The 21,186-nt window shown below is 34.5% G+C and overlaps 1 protein-coding gene across 2 annotated transcripts in view; it reads left to right on the forward strand.

Annotated features, from left to right (window-relative positions):
* LOC150110069 (copine-8-like) overlaps positions 1-21,186 on the forward strand; it is a 294,861-nt gene that overhangs the window by 231,427 nt on the left and 42,248 nt on the right. For both annotated transcript variants that reach the window (XM_090391056.1, XM_090391066.1), the window contains exons 13-15: positions 5,536-5,764; positions 8,761-8,888; positions 19,694-19,854. In XM_090391056.1, the coding sequence (XP_090247182.1) occupies positions 5,536-5,764; positions 8,761-8,888; positions 19,694-19,854 (518 nt within the window). The remainder of the gene's footprint in view (positions 1-5,535; positions 5,765-8,760; positions 8,889-19,693; positions 19,855-21,186) is intronic.

Consider the following 21,186-nt stretch of genomic DNA (forward strand, 5'->3'; position numbering starts at 1 on the left):
ACAAGAAAGCTTGGGTTAAACAAGACGTTTTTATAGATTGATACATTGCTTCTCTTGGATAATGCCCCTGGACATCCTCAAAACCTTGTTGAAGTAAGAACACCATTGGATGTCAAGGTTGTTTACATGCCCCAAACACAACATCGCTTTTGCAACCGATGGATCAGGGAATTATATCAATCTTCAAAGTCTATTACCTCTGACATTTATGGAAATGGTAAGCATCTTGGACACTTCAGGAAAAACTATTAAAGACTATTGGCAGTCATCCGATAATTTGAAAGGCATTAACAACATCGAGGCAGCTTGGAACGACGTGTCAGCAAAGTGTTTAAAAGGAGCATGGGGAAAACTTCTTCCAGCATTTATGCACCACTTCAAGGAATTAGAACAAGAGGAGAGTGTTATTGAATATGTTACCAAGCTTGCGCAAGAGATGGGATTGGACAATATTACAGCTGAAGATGTAACAGAATTCTTAGAGAGCCATGATAAACTGCTTTCCAATGAAGACTTAAAAGAATTAGCCGAACAATTAAGTCAACATCCAAAGGAGGAGAAAGAAAACGAAGAAGATCCTCTGAGATATATAAAAAAAGACGCTGATTTACAGCGTCTCCTTGCAAGCATAGAGACATTGACTGATGAACTCTGCAAAATGGACCGTGATTGGGAACGGAGTGTGAACGTAAAAAAGAGTGTAATCGGATCTATTCGACCTTACACTGAACTCCTTAAAGAAAGAAAAAGAAAATCTAGGCAGTTAACACTGGATACTTTTTTTACAAAACAAATGCAGGTGATCCGGAACCAGGAACTTCAACATAGAAATATGTAATATCTTTTTGAAGTTATATACAAAAAAAATCATATTTTTTGTATATAACTTTGTTTTATTTTTGTTATTAATAATTTTATTTTAACAAATATATATGTATGTTACACATATTTTGTTTGCATTTTTTTGACTGCATGGAACATACATTCCATTAAAATTGGGTTCGTTTTACGGCGATTCAGTTTATGCCTATTTTTTCAGGAACAGAAGTGAGGCTTAAACCACAGGCTGCTTGTACTTGGTTTAATCCTTTATTCAAGTGTAAGCAAACAAAGTTTGCACGTGAAATATAATGAGGACAGGGCAACTCGTATATAGAAGCTAATGACTCCACATCACTTGCCTTAGTATCCCATAATGCAAAGCACATAGCCTTACAGGTATGTATAATGCTATGCATTATGAAGTCTCATCAGTCGCCAACTTTGTTTACTTTCACTTGGATAAAGGATTAAACCAAGTATATAATTTCTTGGTATGTTTAATTTATAGTATAACCAAGTGGAAAATCTTCCAACAGCTATCTCTAATCCAGAATATTTTCATAATAAGATGTCACACTTTTTGGCAACACATATATGAAAATATGACTTCTGCATTACTTCAACTTTAGTATCACTTCTGAGTGGTTCCCATTGATGAGACCTCAACAGGGGTCGAAACTGTCTGGGTACTGACCCTTCCCATAATGCATAGCATTATATGAGAGTGGTCTGAAAAGTTCTTGGCCTTGACCGTAGATGGCAACGGATTTTTTTTTTTATAAGTTAGTACATCTGTCTCATAAGCATCCATGTGAAATTGCAAGTTATTCTATCAAGTAGTTTGTTTTATACAGCTGTCTGAATCAAAAGTGTTGTCTATATGCCCTTGAAATGGCTAAAATTGAGTATCGTGCGGTTATAAAATTCTTTGGTAAAAGAAGGTTTACCACCAAAAGAAATTCATTCGAAGTTCATAAAAGTTTATGGGCACTCTTCTCCTTTGTTTTCGACAGTTAAGAAATGGGCTTCTGAGTGGCCATATCAGCCTTGAAGATGATCCACATGAAGGACATCTAAAAAGTGTAACAACACCAGAAATCATTGATCACATGCACAGTATGGTATTGGATAACCGGAAAGTCAAAGTGCATGAAATTGCTGAGGCTATAGACATTTCAAAAGAACGTGTAGGATATAATTAGATATGTGAAGAGCCAAAGGCTTCAATTCGGCGACATATAACTTGTTTAAGTTAAGGGATATTACATCCCATATAATTTCTTAGCCAAATAAGAAACTCAAAGAGTTTCATGCCGAATATAGTAGAAACTATATAAAGTTCGGCGATTCCAAGCGTAAGCAAATACCTGGATACTGCAGCACTGATCCCAAGGGTAGTGCAAGCTGGGGCAACTCGTGGTAGAAGTGGAGCGAGCTCCGATCACTATTCTTGATATTTGCCCATAATGTGAACTTCACATTATGAAGAATTGCATATGAAAAAGCTTTGCACAAGATGGGTGCTACGTGTGCTCACAGTAAATCAAAAACACACTCACATGAAAATCTCTGAATAGTGCTTGGAGCGTTTTAACAAGAATAAAACTAATTTTGTGCATCGATTTATTACTATGGATGAGACTTGGATTCACCATTGCACACCAGAATGCAAAAAGCAGTCAAAAACAATGGACAGAAGCCAGTTGTTCAGTGCCAAAGAAGACAAAGTCGGTTCCATCAGCAGGAAAGGTCATGGCATCAGTGTTTTGGAATGCTAAAGGCATTTTGTTTATTAATTATCTTGAAAATGGTAAAACAATAACCAGGGAATATTGTTCCGATCTTTTAACCAGATTAGATGAAAAAAATTGTGAGAAAAGACCCGGTTTGCAGATGAAAAAAAATTATCTTTCATCAGGACAATGCACCTGCCCACTAAAGTGTTTTGGCAATGGGAAAATTTAGGGATTGTTGATTAGGCACTATGAATTGTTGGAACATCCACCCTATTCCCCAGATTTGGCTCCTTCTGATTTCTATCGCTTCTCAAAACTAAAACTCTTCCTCGCTGGTCAGTGTTTTTCTTTGAATCAAGAGGTGATTGCAGCTGTAGAGTGGTATTTTGCAGATCTTACTAAGAACCACTACAGGGACCGGATAATGGTGCTAGAGCATCACTGGAATAAATGCATTAGTCTTAAGGGAGATTATGTTGAAAAAAAAAACAAAAAGTGAAATTATAAATTCGTTTTTTCATTGTTAGGCTGAGAACTTTTTAGACCACCCTCGTACATACCCATAAGGATATGTGCTTTGCATTATGGGATACTAAGGAAAGTGATGTGCAATCATTATCTTCTATATAGTTGCTCTATCTTGATTATATTTCAGGCACAAACTTTGTTTGCTTACAATTGGATAAAGAATTAAACCAAGTATATAATTTCTTGGTATCTTTATTTATAGTATAACCAAGTGGAAAAACTTCCAACAAGTAGTATTTCTTTAGTCAGCCTTTGTTATAACGATATCCTTATTAGCTTTTAATGTCTTGATAGCGACTAGTTTTGTTTTGGTGAGATTGCTACATATTACTTGGGTATTCAAAATGTTACAAGTTTCTGAATGAATTTTATCAGCAATATTAGGTGGAAGAAATTTAATGCCCCTTTTAATATTGTACATTATATCCAGTTTATTAACAGTTCTTGGTGCTACTGCAAAGTTTTTACTTTTATTAAGTAGCAAAAGGTCACCATTATTTAGGGTGTGTCTGGACAAGTTGATCACATGGCAGTTATTTGTGGTGGTTTGCTGCTGCTATAGTTATTCACTAGAGAGGAGATATCCTAATTGGTTTTGTTTATATGAGTCTTGTTCAAATCTAGCTGTTTAGTCTATGAAATTTAGCTATAATCTTTTTTTTTTTATTATTATTAATTTCTAGAATTTCTGAGTTGTCAGTGATCCTTTCAAGCACATTCCAAATATAAAGATTCATCTAACTAGAGAGTTTGATTTCAAATTCATAATTTTATTTTGGGACATTTGAATTTGCTCTCTAAATATTGCTTTCTCTGTGTGGACATAGATATGTAGTGCTTTAGCTGATGTAAATTTCTTTTTTAAGCTTGATGCAGTTAGGAATAAGATCGCCATCTGTATACATTTTAAAAAAAAAAAAAAACATCCGCTTGATCAAAAGTGACACGTATCTTTTAGCTTATCATAATAATTGCATCACTTATGAGTTAGATCTCCATGGATTATGAGAATCATTTTGTTAATAGTTACGCGATGATTATTTCATTTTAATAAATTATAGAGGCAACAATCATGTTATAATAACTTCAGTTTAACCAAAATAATCACCTGACATTTGACCTTCATAACAAGATCAGCATCCTTGTGTAACTTTAGCATACTATGTGTATTATAATATGGCTTGTTTCTTTGTACATACTCCAGATGATGACAATCACCCCAGGGTATACCAAATCCATTGCACCTGTAACTTACCTTATATTGGTGAAACTGGACACACAATTACAATCCATAAAAAAGAACACAAAAGAAGCATAAAATTTAACAATCTTGATAAGTGTAAATCAAGCGCTTCTTGGATCACACACTTAACACCCTATACCAATCTAATAGACAAACTTAAGTGAACATTATTCATAACTTATTTTTAATGATATTACAACATCAAACGAACTAAATTACATGAAATATGTTTAACTTTATATTTATCTTATATTTTGCTGGATTTCAAACTAACATCATCTTCAGAGCACAAAGCAACATGTTACAGTTTATGCACAATAATGAGTAAGTGAAACAATTCAAATTGTAAGGTTGCATTAATTTGCTCAAAAATTTGGGCAACTGTTATCTTCAGATCGACACTTACTCAAATCCCAAGAATATGGATATCACACAATTAGCCCACATAACTTCTTTTCAAGTGCTTCAGCAAACCCTCACTTAATGACTTTGAGCAATAATTTCAGCTCTTATTTCATATATTGACCATTCAATACTGTTTTTGTTTTCTAATTTAACTGTGAGTAATCTCTAGCCTAACTGTTGTTAATTTATCTGTTAGTAATTTCTAGCCAACAGATAACAGGACTCTAGCTTGGATGTAATAAGTTTTTTTTTTCCCCACCGGAGGTTAGGCTAGTAGCGTTAATAGTTGATCAAACTAGTTAGACTTGAGCATGCTATGAGTATGTAAACGTAACTTGTTTCTTTGTATGTACATGTATACTCCAGATAATGATCTTGATATGAAGGTCAAAAAATTGGGTGATATACCAACCAAATATATGACTCTTTAATTATTGATTTTTAATTCATTCTGAAACAAATGCATTCCTTATACAGATTTTCTGATTGAAGAACCCATTATAATATGTGGCACATTTTCTGAAAAGCAGTATGAAATATACCACAATATGGGAGAATACATCTTGTCAGTCAAGGACAGTCTGTGAAGTTTCTTCTTGCCCCAATGTGAATGTATTAATATATTAAAAAAAAATAAAGATTAATACATTTGACTGAAGATGGATAGGATTTTAATGTAGAAGTATTTCTTTATGTTCCTTTAATGAATATTTGTATGTATAAATCTACTGTTGATTGCTCTTTCTGTAATCCACTACTTTGAAATATAATTAACATTTTTTCTTTCTTTCTTTCTTTCAGGACACAGATGCATTTTACAGTTGCTGTGGACTTTACTGCATCAAATGGTGATCCACGTGATCCAGCTTCCCTTCATTACATGAATCCACAACAGCCAAATGCTTATGCTTTGGCAATAAGAGCTGTAGGAGAAATCATACAAGATTATGATAGGGACAAATTATTTCCTGCCTTAGGTTTTGGTGCCAAACTTCCTCCAGATGGAAGAGTATCTCATGAATTCTTCTTAGTAAGAATTTGTGTTTATGTGCATATCAATTAGTTAATCCTTAATTTATTTACTTAGAACAACAACAACAACAAAATGCTGATGAAAGGTAGACAGTAGACCTCAAATCCCTATCTGTAGTTTTGCTATGAATAGGGATGTTTTTGCTTGGGATGTTTGAGCAAAGTTTGCAAATGGCAAACCTTGCTCAAGCATCCCAAGCCTTCAAATTCTTCTAAACTCATGTCCTAAAAACTGATCTCCATATTGTCCTTTGATGCACTTAGGAGAATCTGGCTACTTTCACTGCACTTTGCAGTGGACTTATACACTTTGGACAGAAGAGGTAGCCTTTCAGTGTGCAGTTCTGTATTGACAGAACTGAAATGCAGGAAATTGATGAAACTGGGGATTTTTGTAATTGTGGACAGGGAGGTGAAGTTCAGAGGTCATATCACAGTTACTCAAAGGATCGCTTGGATTATAAGTGATCCTTTGAAACACACACTGGCGAGTGGAGAACTTGGTTATTTTCCCTCTTTTATAAGATTTTGTATGACATATCTGTACTTTTTATGTACAGATGCAAAGTGCTCTTAATGAGGATAGACTGAAGGTTTGTTGGTGATACCAAAGAAAATTTTGAATATATTATGACTGAAGGAGAACAAGGTGGTGGTGGGGGTGGGGGTCATCCTGGAGTTTTGGACAAGTGTGATTAGCAAGAGCTTAAGGACTAGATTTTCTGTGTGGAAAATAGTGATTGAATGAAATGGGTGGCTTGATACATTTATGAATAATTAAAAAGCAGTATGAAATGGCTGTGCCATCTGCATTTAGTCTTTAGGCTCCCCAAGATTCCCTTTATGTAATAATTGCTTCAGGCATCAAGAATATCTTCTCTTTTTTATAATTTTTGATTCATTTTACAATATTCTTCTTTCATTTCTGTGCTCTTATACATGCATTTCTTTTTGTCATGTTGTACTATCATTTTGTATTTTGCTTTAAGCTAATAAGAATACAATTTGGTCGGCTAAATCCCAAATTGCCAGCGCATCCTTGTTCGTTCAGTATCTAGGTAGATACCCAACAGAGTGCACCACGAGAAGGTGAGGATTGGACATTAGGTCAGAAGCCCTGGTCAGTTCTCCACTTTCCTTTAAAGGCTACGGAGAGGTCTCCTATCAGTTATACAGCTTTGACCCTTAAGCACCCCGAAGTGAAGATGGTGAATTAAATATGGAAATACACAACAGAATCAACAAAGCTGTATGTAGGAAGTCAATTGAATAAATTCATATGGAATAAGAGAGAAATTAGTTGGGAAACTAAATTAGCTGTATACAAGACAGTGTTCAAACCTGTTTTAACTTATGGAACTGAGAACTGGGTCAGAAGTAAAACACTTGACCAAAGACAAGAGACCGCAGATATGAGAGTCCTGAGAAAGATTAGAAGCGTGAACAGATGGCATCAATGGCAATATCATATTAAAAACGATGATATTAGGAAAGAACGACATTGTCAGCATCCAGGAATTCATCAGCAGAGCTAATCTCAGGTGGTATAGTCACTTAAACAGAATGGACAAGGAAAGATTAGCAAAACAAGTGTTCTCTGCCAGGTTGGCAGGAAAACGACCCAGAGGAAGACCAAGATATAGGTGGATTGATATGGTAATAAGTGCCTTAGATGATAGAAATACAAGATCTGATAATGTTGGAGCCTTGACAAGTAACAGACTGATTTAGAGGAAAATTGTAGATAGGAAGTTAGCAATGATGTAAATTTTTCATGTAGTACTATCATATCCTGTACACCCCTTGAGGGTACATGGTGGGAATTTGATGATGATGCATTTCTTTTTTTACCATTTTCATTATAATAAATTATAAACATGTGAAACATTTTTTTAAAAATTATTAATTAATTTTTAGTTATACGAATCCAATATATATAGAGTAAAAACAAAATTTATGAAACTTAAATTTTTCAACAATAACTAAAGGTATAATGAGATGAAGGAAATTTTTTTCATTGGGAAGAAGTTTGAAATTTGGTTCTGTATTGTTATTTTTAGCCATAGATGGGACTTTCCATTCAAGAAAGGAAGGGGAGAAGATACTCTGGAGCTTTTTCTGACAAAATTGGATATTCCTTATTGATGTGTAGCCATTAGTGTACTCTGGTCATAATCAACTTTAAGAATGCCATCAATATTCTCAAAAAAGAACAACTAATATTTGTTCTTTTGACTGAAAGGTTCTTTGGCATTGTTTCAACACTGATATTAAATGACTTTCTTTTTCATTCAAAATTGTTGTCCATTTCGGGGAAATACTGAAAGATTTTCTACTGAAATACTGAAAGAATAGGTGTAAAAACATGATTATATCTATTTTACTAAAATAGGTATAAAAGGTTTTTACATATAATAATAATAAGCTAACACCTTTTATTCCATTATAGGGAGTAAGTGAGGCATTTTAACCCTATCTATCTTTTGGAGGCTTGAGTGGGCAATTCAATCTCCACCAGTAGCCAATCAGAGATAGCTGTTCCCAAGGCTATCAGTAATTACAAGTGACATCTGATGAATGCTATCTAACCCTAACAGAATGTGTTATTGTCTGAAATAATGTGGGATCTATGGTCAATTTTCTTAAGTTTATGGGAGAAAAACACGCTTGCCTGTGCCAGAGATTGACTTATTTGTGGAACTGGTTGAAGAAAGGCTTAGAAAAAGTTCCTCCAGTTGGCGACTAGACTTGAACTATAAGTCTATTTTCGGGTGGCCTAGTGCAGAGGATGCACGTGCCACTTCCACTGAGTATTAATTTTCTTATAAAATATCTGAAATGAAAGAGAAGTATGTGTGTACACACACGCGCGCACACATATACAAGTGTGTACAGTTATATCATAGTAACTGCAGTTATGTTACTATAACCACAATATGAATACCTCACAAGTACATGCTATATATACCTAGTTTCTTCCTTAATTCTTTTCAGAATGGTGATCCAAGTAATCCATACTGTCAAGGGGTGGAAGGTATCTTGCAAGCATACCACAGGACTCTCTCTTCTGTTCAGTTATATGGCCCAACAAACTTCTCTCCTGTAATTAATCATGTGGCAAGGTATGATCAAAATATTTTTTTAAAAATAAAACACCTTTATGCAAGGTTTTCCTCTAAACTGTATGTGCACACACACACACAGAATATTCCACTAAATATACAATTAATGTTACACCTGTTCATAAACTCTGTGAAGTTTTCACCATACTTATCTAAGATTTTACTTTGATAATTGGGTTCAAGGATATCTGGACATGTTAGACATGCTGTTAGAAAGCTCCTGAAAGATCTGTGATTTTTGTTTTATTGAATGTTTTAGTACATTATTGTAGTCTTTTAGAGTAATTATTGTACTACAGCATTTTATAACATAATTGCAGAAATATTATTAGTTTTTACTACTCTTAAGAATGGTGCCGAAAACTCATCACTACAGGCCAGTGTCTAAAGCTGTTACTACTGAGGAGAGCGTTTGTCCTGATGAACAAAAGTGCTGCTACCATGATGATGATAATTTATCTGAGGATAAGCTGACATTAGAAATATCTTGATTAAAAGAAATTATTAGAAAATCAACCAGAGAATTAGAAAAAGTGGAAAAACGTTTAGCTAAACTTAGACAGGATAAGAAAAAGGATCATAACAAGAACAGGCAGGAAACCATTGACCTTGGTAATCATAATATTAATAACAACAAGGTAAGTCAGTTAAAATATAAGAAAAAAAAAAGAGATGATATAGTATGCTGATTCAATCATAAAATTTGCACTTACTCAGGGAATCACAACTTCTACTTTCCCCGGGGCAAAAATTAAAGATATAACAAACATAATTAAAAAAAGAAAAGCAAAAGAGATGGTAGTTCTGGCAGGTACTAATAATTAAAGTTGTGAGAAATATAGTATCAGAGAAGATATGAAAGGTCTGTTGGAAAAAGCAAAAAAAAAAAAAATGTGAGAGAGTAAAAATTATAGATTTGCTACCAATATAATATTACTGAATTTAGAAGGAATGATTTCATGTGTGCACTGTGTAGAAGAAGTGGATGGGAGTTTTTAGATGTGTGGTCTGAGTTTGATGGCAGAAAATAAGAGGGAAGGCCCATACTTGAATTCGTTTAGCATCAGGAGCCTAGAAAAATTACTTATTTGTATGAGACCTAATGCCAGAGAGTCAGAGAAACTAAATCATCAAGGGAGGAATGAGAAAAATTTGTATGAAAGTTCAGCAATGGTATGCAAACAGGATAAAGATATGAATGTCTTCGAACATGGTTATGTACGTGGCAGAGGTGGAAAAATATGCTTTGGGTTCAGACCTTTTAAGTATGTCTGGGGGAGGGAAAAGAGAAAGTTCTACAACAAGGCCAAATAGATTGCATATCTAATTATAAGAATAGGCTAGTTGGCAATTTATTATGTCTATACACAAATGCCAAGAGCATCAGAAACAGAGTGGTTGAGTTTGTTGCTTTATTAAATATAATGTGGCCTAAGATTGTTGGCATTAGTAAAACCTGGCTATCAGAATCAGATATGATAACTGAGATAGAGTGTAATGGGTATACTATTTTTAGGAATGACAAGAGATAGGAGAGGAGGAGGAGGAGTACTACTAATGATATCAGATAACGTACGTCCAGTTATGGTAGAAACACAAAAAATGATGGCAACATGTCCCATATTACAGTGAGTTTGAGGCTATCTGGCGTAGTGAAGGCTAACAAAATGAAATATATGGTCGGGTGTTGCTACAGACCTGGTGGCTCAGTTAACAGGGGACAAAGAAATGCATCATTATTTTAGCTTTATGAGTACCAAACGAATGATCATTATGGATGACTTTAATTTTCCAAAAATTGATTGGGTAGAAGAGAAATCTCATGATAAGAAATAAGAGGAATTTATTGAATTGTTGCGAGACAATTTTTCTCAAGCAGCATGTGAAAGAAGGAACTTGAGGTCAGAGTGTTGGATTTGCTTATAGCATGGCAGGGGGGGGTCTCTGTTAAGAATAATGGTTATTTTACCACCAATTGGTGGCAGTGATCATGCCCTACTTTCTTGGGAAGAGTCTACTTGTATTGATGCTCTGATTAAAACAGGTTACATGCTGAACTACAAAGCTGGAAATTATGATCAACTTAGGAGAATACTCCCATGCTATCTGTTACTGAATGGGAAAAATGTCAGCAATACATTTTAATGGTCATTTTAATGAAAAGATGCTTATATGAGGCGGTATTTGAATGTATCCCTAATGTTCGAAGAATAAATAGATTGGGAGTGAAATGTATGTGTAACCTTATTAAGCAAGATATCTACAAGATGATGTGGCAAGAATATCATGAGTATAAGAGGCTCAGGCTAGAAAAGCAAGAAAAGCAACGAGTATTGTGTGGAAAGCCTAAATCGGAGTATGAAAATCCTCCTTATTCACAAATGTCCCCCTTTAAAGAAACCTTAGCGCTAATCCAAGCTAAATTTCCTCCCAATATCTCACCCTATTTCAGTTCACAATGAACTCAGGCTATTTCATATGGCAGGAAAAATTCTATCAACAGTTAGAGGGGACAGCCATGGGTTCACTACTTTCTCCACCCTTGGCCAACTTCTTTGTGGAGACTTTTGAAGAGAAAGCCTTAAACTCTGCCCCACAAAAACCTACCATATGGCTTTGCTACATTGATGATGTGTTCGCTGTTTGGCTACATGGCCCCGATACACTCCTCTCCTTCTTAACACACTTAAACAACCAACATTCTAGAATCAAGTTCACCCTGGAAAAAGAGAAAAACAATAGCCTCCCCCTTCCTAGACACACTAGTCATCTGCCAACCTGATGGAACCTTGGTTTTCTCAGTTTATAGAAAACCCACCCATACAGGCGGATACATTCACCAACAATTCCCCCCCCCCCCCCTCACAACAATATGGAGTTATTAAGACACTATTCAACAGGGCAAAACTAATCTGTTCAAAAAATGACCAAGCCCTAACTACTGAACTAAATCACATCCTTAACCTCAGCCTTATTTCAGTTCTCGGCCAATGGCTACCACCCCCCCCCCCCCCAAAAAAAAAAAAAAAAAAAAATCCATCACCATTCCCTACATCCAAGGCACCTCAGAAAAAATCAACAAAATTCTAAAAAAACATGACTTGACCTCTTGCTGCAGACCATATAGAAAATCGGCATCCCTTATCCATTCCACTAAAGACCAACCACTTCCCCTAGACCTATCTGGTGTATACCAGGTCCCTTGCAGCTGCAAATTGTCCTACTTTGGCCAGACAGCCAGGACAGCAAATATCAGAATCTCAGAACACAAGGACTACATCCGATTTCACCAGTACAGCCACTCTGGGCTTGCAGACCATGCTCTGGATACTCGCCACAGAATAAGGTAGAAGAAAGCCACAGTAATACATCATAGCAAATTCAAATATGAAAGACTATTCATGGAATCAGCCTCAGCCCTTAGGAACATGCCAAACTTCAACAAATTTGAATGCATGAGACTGCCCCAAATTTGGGAAACATATATCAGAAGAATTTCAGCCCAAAGGCCAAGAACACCTAATATAGCCCGCCAGGGGGCACCATCAGGACTTTAGGAAAACGGTAGCTTCCTCACTTCGTTTCTCATTTGCTGTTATGTAGTACTTGCGTGCACGTGTCTTTATCTTAAGTTCCCATGAAGATGGCAACGTGACATTGCCGAAATATCGGAAAGTATATATTAAAGTTGATTTAATTTATATTTCTAGTGTACGCTGTCAATTCCTTAAGTATTTAGTTATCAAGCAGTAGTGTGCTTGCAAAGTTTATTTCTGAATAGGAAGTTTGATATAGTGGGGAGGGGAGGATGCTGTTGATGAGAATAGAATCTATTCTAGAAGTTTTGGAGATACATGTAATGTTAAGAAAGAATGTTTTTTAAGTCAGAAAGGTGGAAAAGATCATTAAGAGGAAAGCATATAGTTTTACCAAATTAACAAATGAATTTTCTTCCAAAGTTGAAGTGGATATAAAACTGCTGAGAAGGGATTATATATTTTTCCCAAAGTAATGGACAGTTCCTTTTAAATATATTGAGCAGCAAACTTGTTCAGGTTAAATGTTTAAACACATAAGAAATTAATTGTCTTCATGCTCAACAATGGCAAAGAAGTTTCTAGAAGATGAAAAAAGGAACTTTTAAAGTATCTTCATCTCTGTTTTCAAGAAAGCAGAAGATTAGGCAGATCAAACTAACAATATTATTATTATTATGAGACACTGTTCAAAACTAGTTTTAATTTGTGTTGATATTGGAAATAAAACAGTCCTGATTCCTGATATCATCTTGAACATTCTCTTTTGCACCTTCTCTGCTGTATCTGCATCACCTCAGAAACTAGGAGATCAGATCTGTGCACAATAGTCCAGATGAATCTGTATCAAAGCATCCTAAAGAGAAAAAATGACTTCTTCATTCTTACATGTCAGTGTTCATTTCTGCAATTATCTTTTGAGTTGTATTAGCAATTTTGCCATGACTTCTGAACTTCAGCTTCCTGTCTACTAGCACCACTCCAAGATCCAAAGCCTGCTCTTTTGCCAATATAATATGCATTAGATATCTCATTACACCAAGATGCATAACTTTACATTTATTAACATTGAACTGATAGCCATTTTCGCATACCCGCAATACCAGCTTATTAAAATCATTCTTTAAGTACTGCATGTCAGTCATTCCTGATTATTCTACTCCTGATATCATTAAGCAAATACTTTTATGTCACCTGTTAAATCCTTCTTAATATCATTAATGTAAAGATTGAATAACAGTCAACCTTAAATCTTGTAGACTTACATCACCCACACACCACTATTTGATATGTCACCCACACTATTTGAATTTTATCATTCTTACAGTTAATCTTTGATCTGGACCTAAACATTCTTGTGCCATTGCTTGCTTGATATTGGGAAGGATGTGACAGGTGACATACAGCTATTTGCTAATGATGGTAAACAGGAATGCTGCTGATATGCAGTACTTGGAGAATGATTTGAATAAGCTGGAATTGTGGGCATGGAAAAATGGATGTCAGTTCAATGTCAGTAAATGTAAAGTCACGCACTTTGGCATGATTAGATATCCAACGTCATATTATATTGGTGGGATTATGCTAGAAGAAACTGTTAAGCCAGGGATCTTGAAGTGTTAGTAGATAGGAAGTTGAAGTTCAGGAGCCATGTAGCAAAGATTGCTGAAAGAAACTTTCACAAAGATAAGGATGGCATTTTTGCTTCTTTACAAGGCCTTGATAAGACCTCACTTGGACTATTGTGTGCAGGTCTAGTTTCCTGGTTTTTGTTGTGATTCTGGTACAGTGAAGAGAGAGAGAGAGAGTGGTAAAAATAATACCAGGATTGTGGAATACTGATTATGAATATATATTGAGAAATTATAGACTTCAGACACTAGCAAACTGGAGAAAGAGAGGTGATATGATTGAGAAGACAAACTTCTGAAAGAGTCATGCATCATTTCAGTTGATGGAATTTTTCATTTTATGGAGGGTGGTGAAAGGATAAGAGGGCATCCTTGGAAGCTGAGAATGAATACTGCTAAGAAGGGGGCGAGTGCTAGATTTTTCTCTCAGAGGTTGGTACGCGATTGCCATTGTATGTTGTGGGTGCAGGCAGTGTGAATGAATTTAAGAATACATATGATAGTTGGTGCATGTAGTATGTGGCTTTCCCCTACCGAGTTCCTGACTCCCTTGAGGTCTCTTAATAATAATAATAATAATCCAGCTTTGTCCATCTTATACTTCGTTATCATTGCACCCCATGATGCCCAATTTTTCTCCTTTCATAGTCATTTCTGTTACCTTATTACCTTGTTAATAATGAGGGTTATTAGTTAAGGCATATGTACAATATTCTATTGTACATATGCTTAACTAATAATCCTCGACCCCATTCTCAGCTAACTTATTATAGCTGAAGTACTTGTGAAATTAATGTTCACCTTCCCTAATATTATTTTTCATGTATATATAATGGACGACAATGAAATAATATTGTTTTATATTGTTATTGTTTTATCAGCTCTATTATTTTGTTGTTGTCAATTATATATATACCCGTATTTGCTGTTGCACTTTTTTTCTTTGAAAATAGGTCTGAAAAACAGGGTGCGTCTTATATGCCGATACTCAGTTTTTTATTACTTTCATTTCTGGAAATTTTCTCTGTTCCGAGTTATGCGATTCTTTCTTGCTTCCTTGCGACGTGTGAAAGCATTCCAATTACGCCGAGTTCAGTGGATGCACATGCACTTGTTCGTTTAAACTTTCCAATTGTTGTCACGGTTGTTGTGATAAATTTCTGCCGTTAAAATTTCTCTAAATTTCTTGGCAAATTATGGCTGAAAAACGTCGGCATTGCTACAATATTGCTTACAGCTATGTGTGAGTGCGTATGCTAAAAAACGTGGAAACAGGGCTGCAGAGAGGCATTTCGGGCCACCCCCAACTGAGAAAATGATAAGAATTTCGCGGAAACAGGAAAAGATCTAAAAAAAATCTTTTTATCCTAAATAATGTGTACAGAAAAGGGGTGCATCTCATATGCCAGCAAATACGGTACTTGAAAAATAATATTAGAGAAGGTGAACATTAAATTTGTAGTACTTCAGCTATTATAAGTCAGCTTTCAAGATAGATATTAAGCCAAGATTCTTTAAATAAATTGAAGAACTGCTGAACAGATATCAGCTGCATTCTTAGTGGAGAATCTGTGGAACAAGTAAAATATTAAAATGTTTGGGCACAAATTTTAGTTAAGATGGCAAACTATGAGGGTAGTCTGAAAAGTTCTTGGTTTAACAATGAAAAAACGAATTTATAATTTCAAAATTATTTTTATTTATCAACATAATCTCCCTTAAGACTAATACATTTATTCCAGCTATGCTCCAGTGCCATTATCCCATCCTTGTAGCTCAGTAAGATCTGTGAAATACCCTTCTACAGCTGCGATCACCTCTTGATTTGAAGAAAAACGCTGACCAGCAATGAAGAGTTTTAGTTTTGGGAAGAGACAGAAATGTGAGGGAGCCAAATCTGGGGAATATGGTGAATGCTCCAACAATTCATAGTGTAGATCCCTTAATTTTCCCATTGGCAAAACACTTTAGTGGGCAGGTGCATTGTCCTGATGAAAGATAATTTTTTTCATCTGCAAACTGTGTTTTTTCTCATGAATTTTTTTATCTAGTCTGGTTAAAAGATTGGAATAATATTCCCTGGTTATTGTTTTACCCTTTTCAAGTAATTAATAAACAAATGCCTTTAGCATCCAAAACACCATACCATGACCTTTCCTGCTGTTGGAACCGACTTTGTCTTCTTTGGTACTGAACAACCAGCTTCTGTCCACTGTTTTGACTGTTGTTTGGATTCTGGTGTGTAATAGTGAATCCAAGTCTCATTCATAGTAATAAATCGATGCACAAAATCAGTTTTATTCTTGTTAAAACGCTCCAAGCACTATTCGGAGATTTTCATGTGAGCGCATTTTTGATCTGCTATGAGCAAGCGCAGCAACCATCTTGCACAAAGCTTTTTCATATGCAATTCTTCATGCAAAATTTATCCTACACGTTCTTTTGAAATGCCTATAGTGTCTCAGCAATTTCATGCACTTTGACTCGCCTGTCATCAAATACCATATCGTGCACTTGATCAATGATTTCTGGTGTTGTTACACTTTTTGATGTCCTTCACGTGGATCATCTTCAAGGCTGGTACAGCGACATTTAAACTCGGCAGCCCATTTCTTAATTGTCGAAAACAAAGGAGAAGAGTGACCATAAACTTTTATGAACTTTGTATGAATTTCCTTTGCCATTAAACCTTCTTTTACAAAGAATTTTATAACCGCACAATACTCAATTTTATCTATTTCAAGGGATACAGGTGACACTTTTGCTTCAGATAGCTGTGTAAAACAAACTACTTGATAGAATGACTTGCAGTTTCACATGAATGCTTATGACAGATTTACCAACTTAGAAAAAAAAAAAAAATCTTCCTGATAGTGTGTTGCCATCTATGATCGAGGCCGAGAACTTTTCATATCACCCTCATATATTTAGAAATAGGTAGTAGAATAAACAAATCTGGCATGTTCGGGAGCCAGTTGAATAAATTTATATCGCGTAAGAGAGAAATTAGCCAGAGCAAACTAGTGTTATAAGACACTGTTCAAACCCAATTTTAACTTATCTGAGAGTTGAAAATAAAATAGTTATGAGAAAAATCCAGAGTGCAGAGAAATGGCTTTAGTAGCAGAAATTAAAAATGAAGATATTAGGAAGGAACATTATGTTGTAGAATGACTGAACATGACTGAAGAATGTGTGAGCAGAGCCAATATAAGATAATAGGATCACTTAAACAGAATGGGAGATGAAATGTTAGTGCAAAATAGATGTTTGATGGAAGATGACAAGAAAAAGACCTAAAGTGAGACGAAGATCTATGTGGACTGATGCAGTTAAAAACCAAAATATAAGATCTGACAATATAATGTTGGCTTGACATAACTTATTTGGAGGAAAATTGTTAATGCAAAGTTAGTAATACATCAATTTAATCATGTAGTTCACAGTATCTTTGGGCATACATATATATATATATATATTAGGAATTTGATGGGTTGACGAGGATCTGCATCTGAATAATCCATTTCAGTACTATGTTAGAAACTGACATTTTCAATGTCTTTGTTATAGTACTCATGGATATAGTTCCAACAATCATATTAGGGACATATGCTCAGTTCCTTTTCAATCTGCACACTTTACAAAATGAAAAAAGCCCTTCTAATTCCAAGTTTATAATCTTTTTTTTTTGTGTATGGCTCGCTTCCAAACCTTTGGTAATCTGCTTCCTTATTCCTATTAGCAGATCTAAGAGGATTGTTACCAATGCCTTTGATTTTACTGGATTTTTTTGGTCTATGAAGTTCATATATACTTTTAGTCAAAATCCTGTTAGTTTTGTTAGGAATTTTATTTCAGACTTTTTTGAAGTGAACTGAATACATATATCCAAAAGCAAGAAGGATATCAGTTCTTTTCATTCTTTGGGTTCTGTATTTTTGTAACAAATAATTAGCTGGAACTTGTATATAGTTTTGTGATAGTATATAGCAAATGCATGCTTTTTACATTAAAATTTTTGTCAGGAGTTAAAATGAACTCTAAGGATGGCTGAGTATATACATTTCTAATAATAACCAATTAATCTACACATTTAAATCACACTATGATTTGAATGTTTGGGAAAATCTTAAGGTAGTAGATGATTACTGCATGGCATGAGAACCAACCACTTCGCTTATATTGTGTGTGTGTGTGTGTGTGTGTGTGTGTGTGTGTGTGTGTGTGTGTGTGTGTGTGTGTGTGTGTGTGTGTGTGTGTGTGTGTGTGTGTGTGTATTTTGTATCTAGAAATAGGCAATAGAGGATCTTTGGATTCCTGAAGTCGCTTGAAAATACCATGAAAATCAATTAATATAGCATATTAAAAACAAAATTCCAAATGTAGGTATACTCCCCAATTTATAATCATCCAAAGTTATGCTAAAATTTCAGTTCTAATTACTATATTATAAAAATGCCATAAAAATTTCATTTTGAATTATTCTTTGAATACATAACCTTATTGGATGGACTTCCTGCTTTTTTTTTTGGCAGTCAAGATCATAGCATGTAACTCATTGCTAGACCAAATTTTTTTGTCTGTATTGACTTTTTTATTTTGTTTTAAAATTCAACAACAACAAAAAAACTAAATCTGTCTTCTAAATTTAAAAAGCGATAGTGATTAGTAATAAAATAAAAAAAAACAAAAGGCTATCCTGAAACTTTATATTTTCCTGTGATGTACCTATTTAAGAACTGTGTGACAAAACCTTTTATATTTTGTTTGAAAAACTATCATTCTTTTGCTTTGAAATAAAACTTTATTTTGTAACTGAAATACTATAGCCATTTTGGTTGGGTGTGCTGTTGTGGCTTATGCAACTCACACTCATTTGAATTCCTCTTGACCTTCTGGAGTGTATGTTCCACCTCATTTCATATTTTTGACTTATGATCTGGTTAGAATGCATCCTGTTCATAACTTGGGAAATAATTAGTAATAGAGTAACATGATTAATGAAGTGAAGCTTTTATGTATGTGAAATATAAATAACAGAAATATGAAAATAGTAATTAAATTTATGTGATATCTGCAATATAATGCATTGTATGCAATAGAGCATGTGTAGAAAAAAAAATAAAAACTTCTTAATAAGATCTTAAAAGTCCACAGCAGCATAATTTTTGTAGTTTAATACTAAAAACTTTAGCAGAATATGATTGCTAAATATACTAAATTTTGCTAAATATGTCAGTAGTGTTATGGCTTTTTGGATAGGAATAATTCTTAGCATGTGTGAATGTGGATTTGCCTGACACCAGTTGTCATTTTATTTAAAATATAAAAAATCTCCCAACATTTGAATACTACTTGGAATTAAAAAGTTTATGTATGAAAATCTAAAGATAGGTTTATGGTTCATAATCCATGTAAAATATAAACTCATCTTTAAACTTTTCTTTATATACTTGTACTAAACTGGAGCCAAAGTATAATCTGCTGTTCTAACCTGCTCCTTGATCATTTTTGGAGCAAGTTAGAACAGTAGATTATACTTTGATTCAAGATTAGTACAAGTATTTAAAGGAAGTAATAAGGAATATTTATTTATAAGATAAAAGAAAGTAACTTTTTTATTTTTTTTATTTTTTAGATTTGCTAGTGCCTATCAAGATGGATCGCATTATTTTGTCCTACTGATCATCACTGATGGTGTTATCAGTGATATGTTCCAGACTAAACATTCTATTGTTCAAGCATCAGGCCTTCCAATGTCAATCATTATTGTAGGCGTTGGAAATGCTGACTTCTGTGGTAAATAATCCCTAAAAACAATCAAAATGATTGCTGATTTTTCTTTAAGTATAGTCATTTTATTTTGAATATTTATATATATGCTTACATAAATATTAATAATAAACATGAATGATTTTGTCAAAACTTACTTTACAGATGCATTTGTTTCTGCAATTTAATAATAAAAAATGTATATAAAGTTACAGTAAATTTGCCTTTACTCACATTCTGTAAGGTTTCTGTTGAGATAATATAATTAAAACTCCAGTTGTAGTCTTAGTAGCTCATGTCTAGTAAGTAGTAGATTGTTATATGGTGTTTGTGTGTGGGGGGGGAGGGGGGAGGATTCTGGTCTTAATGCACGTTTCTCAGGTTGGCCCTCATATCCAGATTCACTTGCCAGAGGTGCCTTCTTATTTAGGATTCTAATGCAATCACCTAAATCCTATTTCTCAGTATTACCCCCCCCCCTCCTCCCTCAAAAAATAAAATATCAGGTTCCTGATCCTTCAGATAACCCTCAGGTAATATTCTGCACTCAAACTCATAGGCCCATTGTTATGCCCATGCATCCAATGGTGAAGAGTTATTCTTTATGGGATGAAAAGTTAGTTATATCCCAAAATATTCTGGGGAGGGGGGAACTAGAATAATTTAAGATGTTGTTACCTCACTGTTTAACACACTTTCAATTGGAAAAAAAGTCCTTTAATTTTAGTGATTAAAAAAAATTGTTTGCCAGCAACAAAAATTGAATCCAGTTCTTTCCAACTACAAAAGGACATGTTGCATCATCCTTCCAGTTACAGTATGAAGGCACTTCCATATATCTTATCCCACATTCAACTATTAATTCAAAATAGGCGGTAAGTAATTTTAATCCTTCCTACCTGCTTACAGTCAACTCTCACTGTAGTAAAATCACTTGCCAGTACAAATTCTTGAAAAAAGTCCCAGGTACTGTACCATAGTATTGATGCTCTGTTAACCTCCCAAACAGCCAGGATGTCTATGGATGTCCAGCTAAATCTGGATATGATTCAGCCCATCTGTTGAAAGAACAGAGATAAGAAGTGCAATTTGACTGTCATGTCCATTAGTATATTTTTGTTTTCTCTTTTTATTGTACAATACAATTTTAATGTCTGGACAAAATAAAGATCCTTGCATAATTTCTTCACTTAAATATTGCCTTACCTTGGAGAACAAATTTCATTTTTAATTTTTTTGCACTAATTTTTTTCTAATTGCTTACTCGACAAAACATTTTCTTTGTTCTCAAAGAAATTAATTCATGATAATTATTTGAAATATTATTTTAAAAAAAGAAAGCCAGCTGCCAGCATTCCA

Source organism: Typopeltis vanoorti, chromosome 1 (assembly GCF_054136105.1).
Source record: "Typopeltis vanoorti isolate ZY-2024b chromosome 1, IOZ_Tvanoo_1.0, whole genome shotgun sequence".
NCBI classification, from domain to species: domain Eukaryota; kingdom Metazoa; phylum Arthropoda; class Arachnida; order Uropygi; family Thelyphonidae; genus Typopeltis; species Typopeltis vanoorti.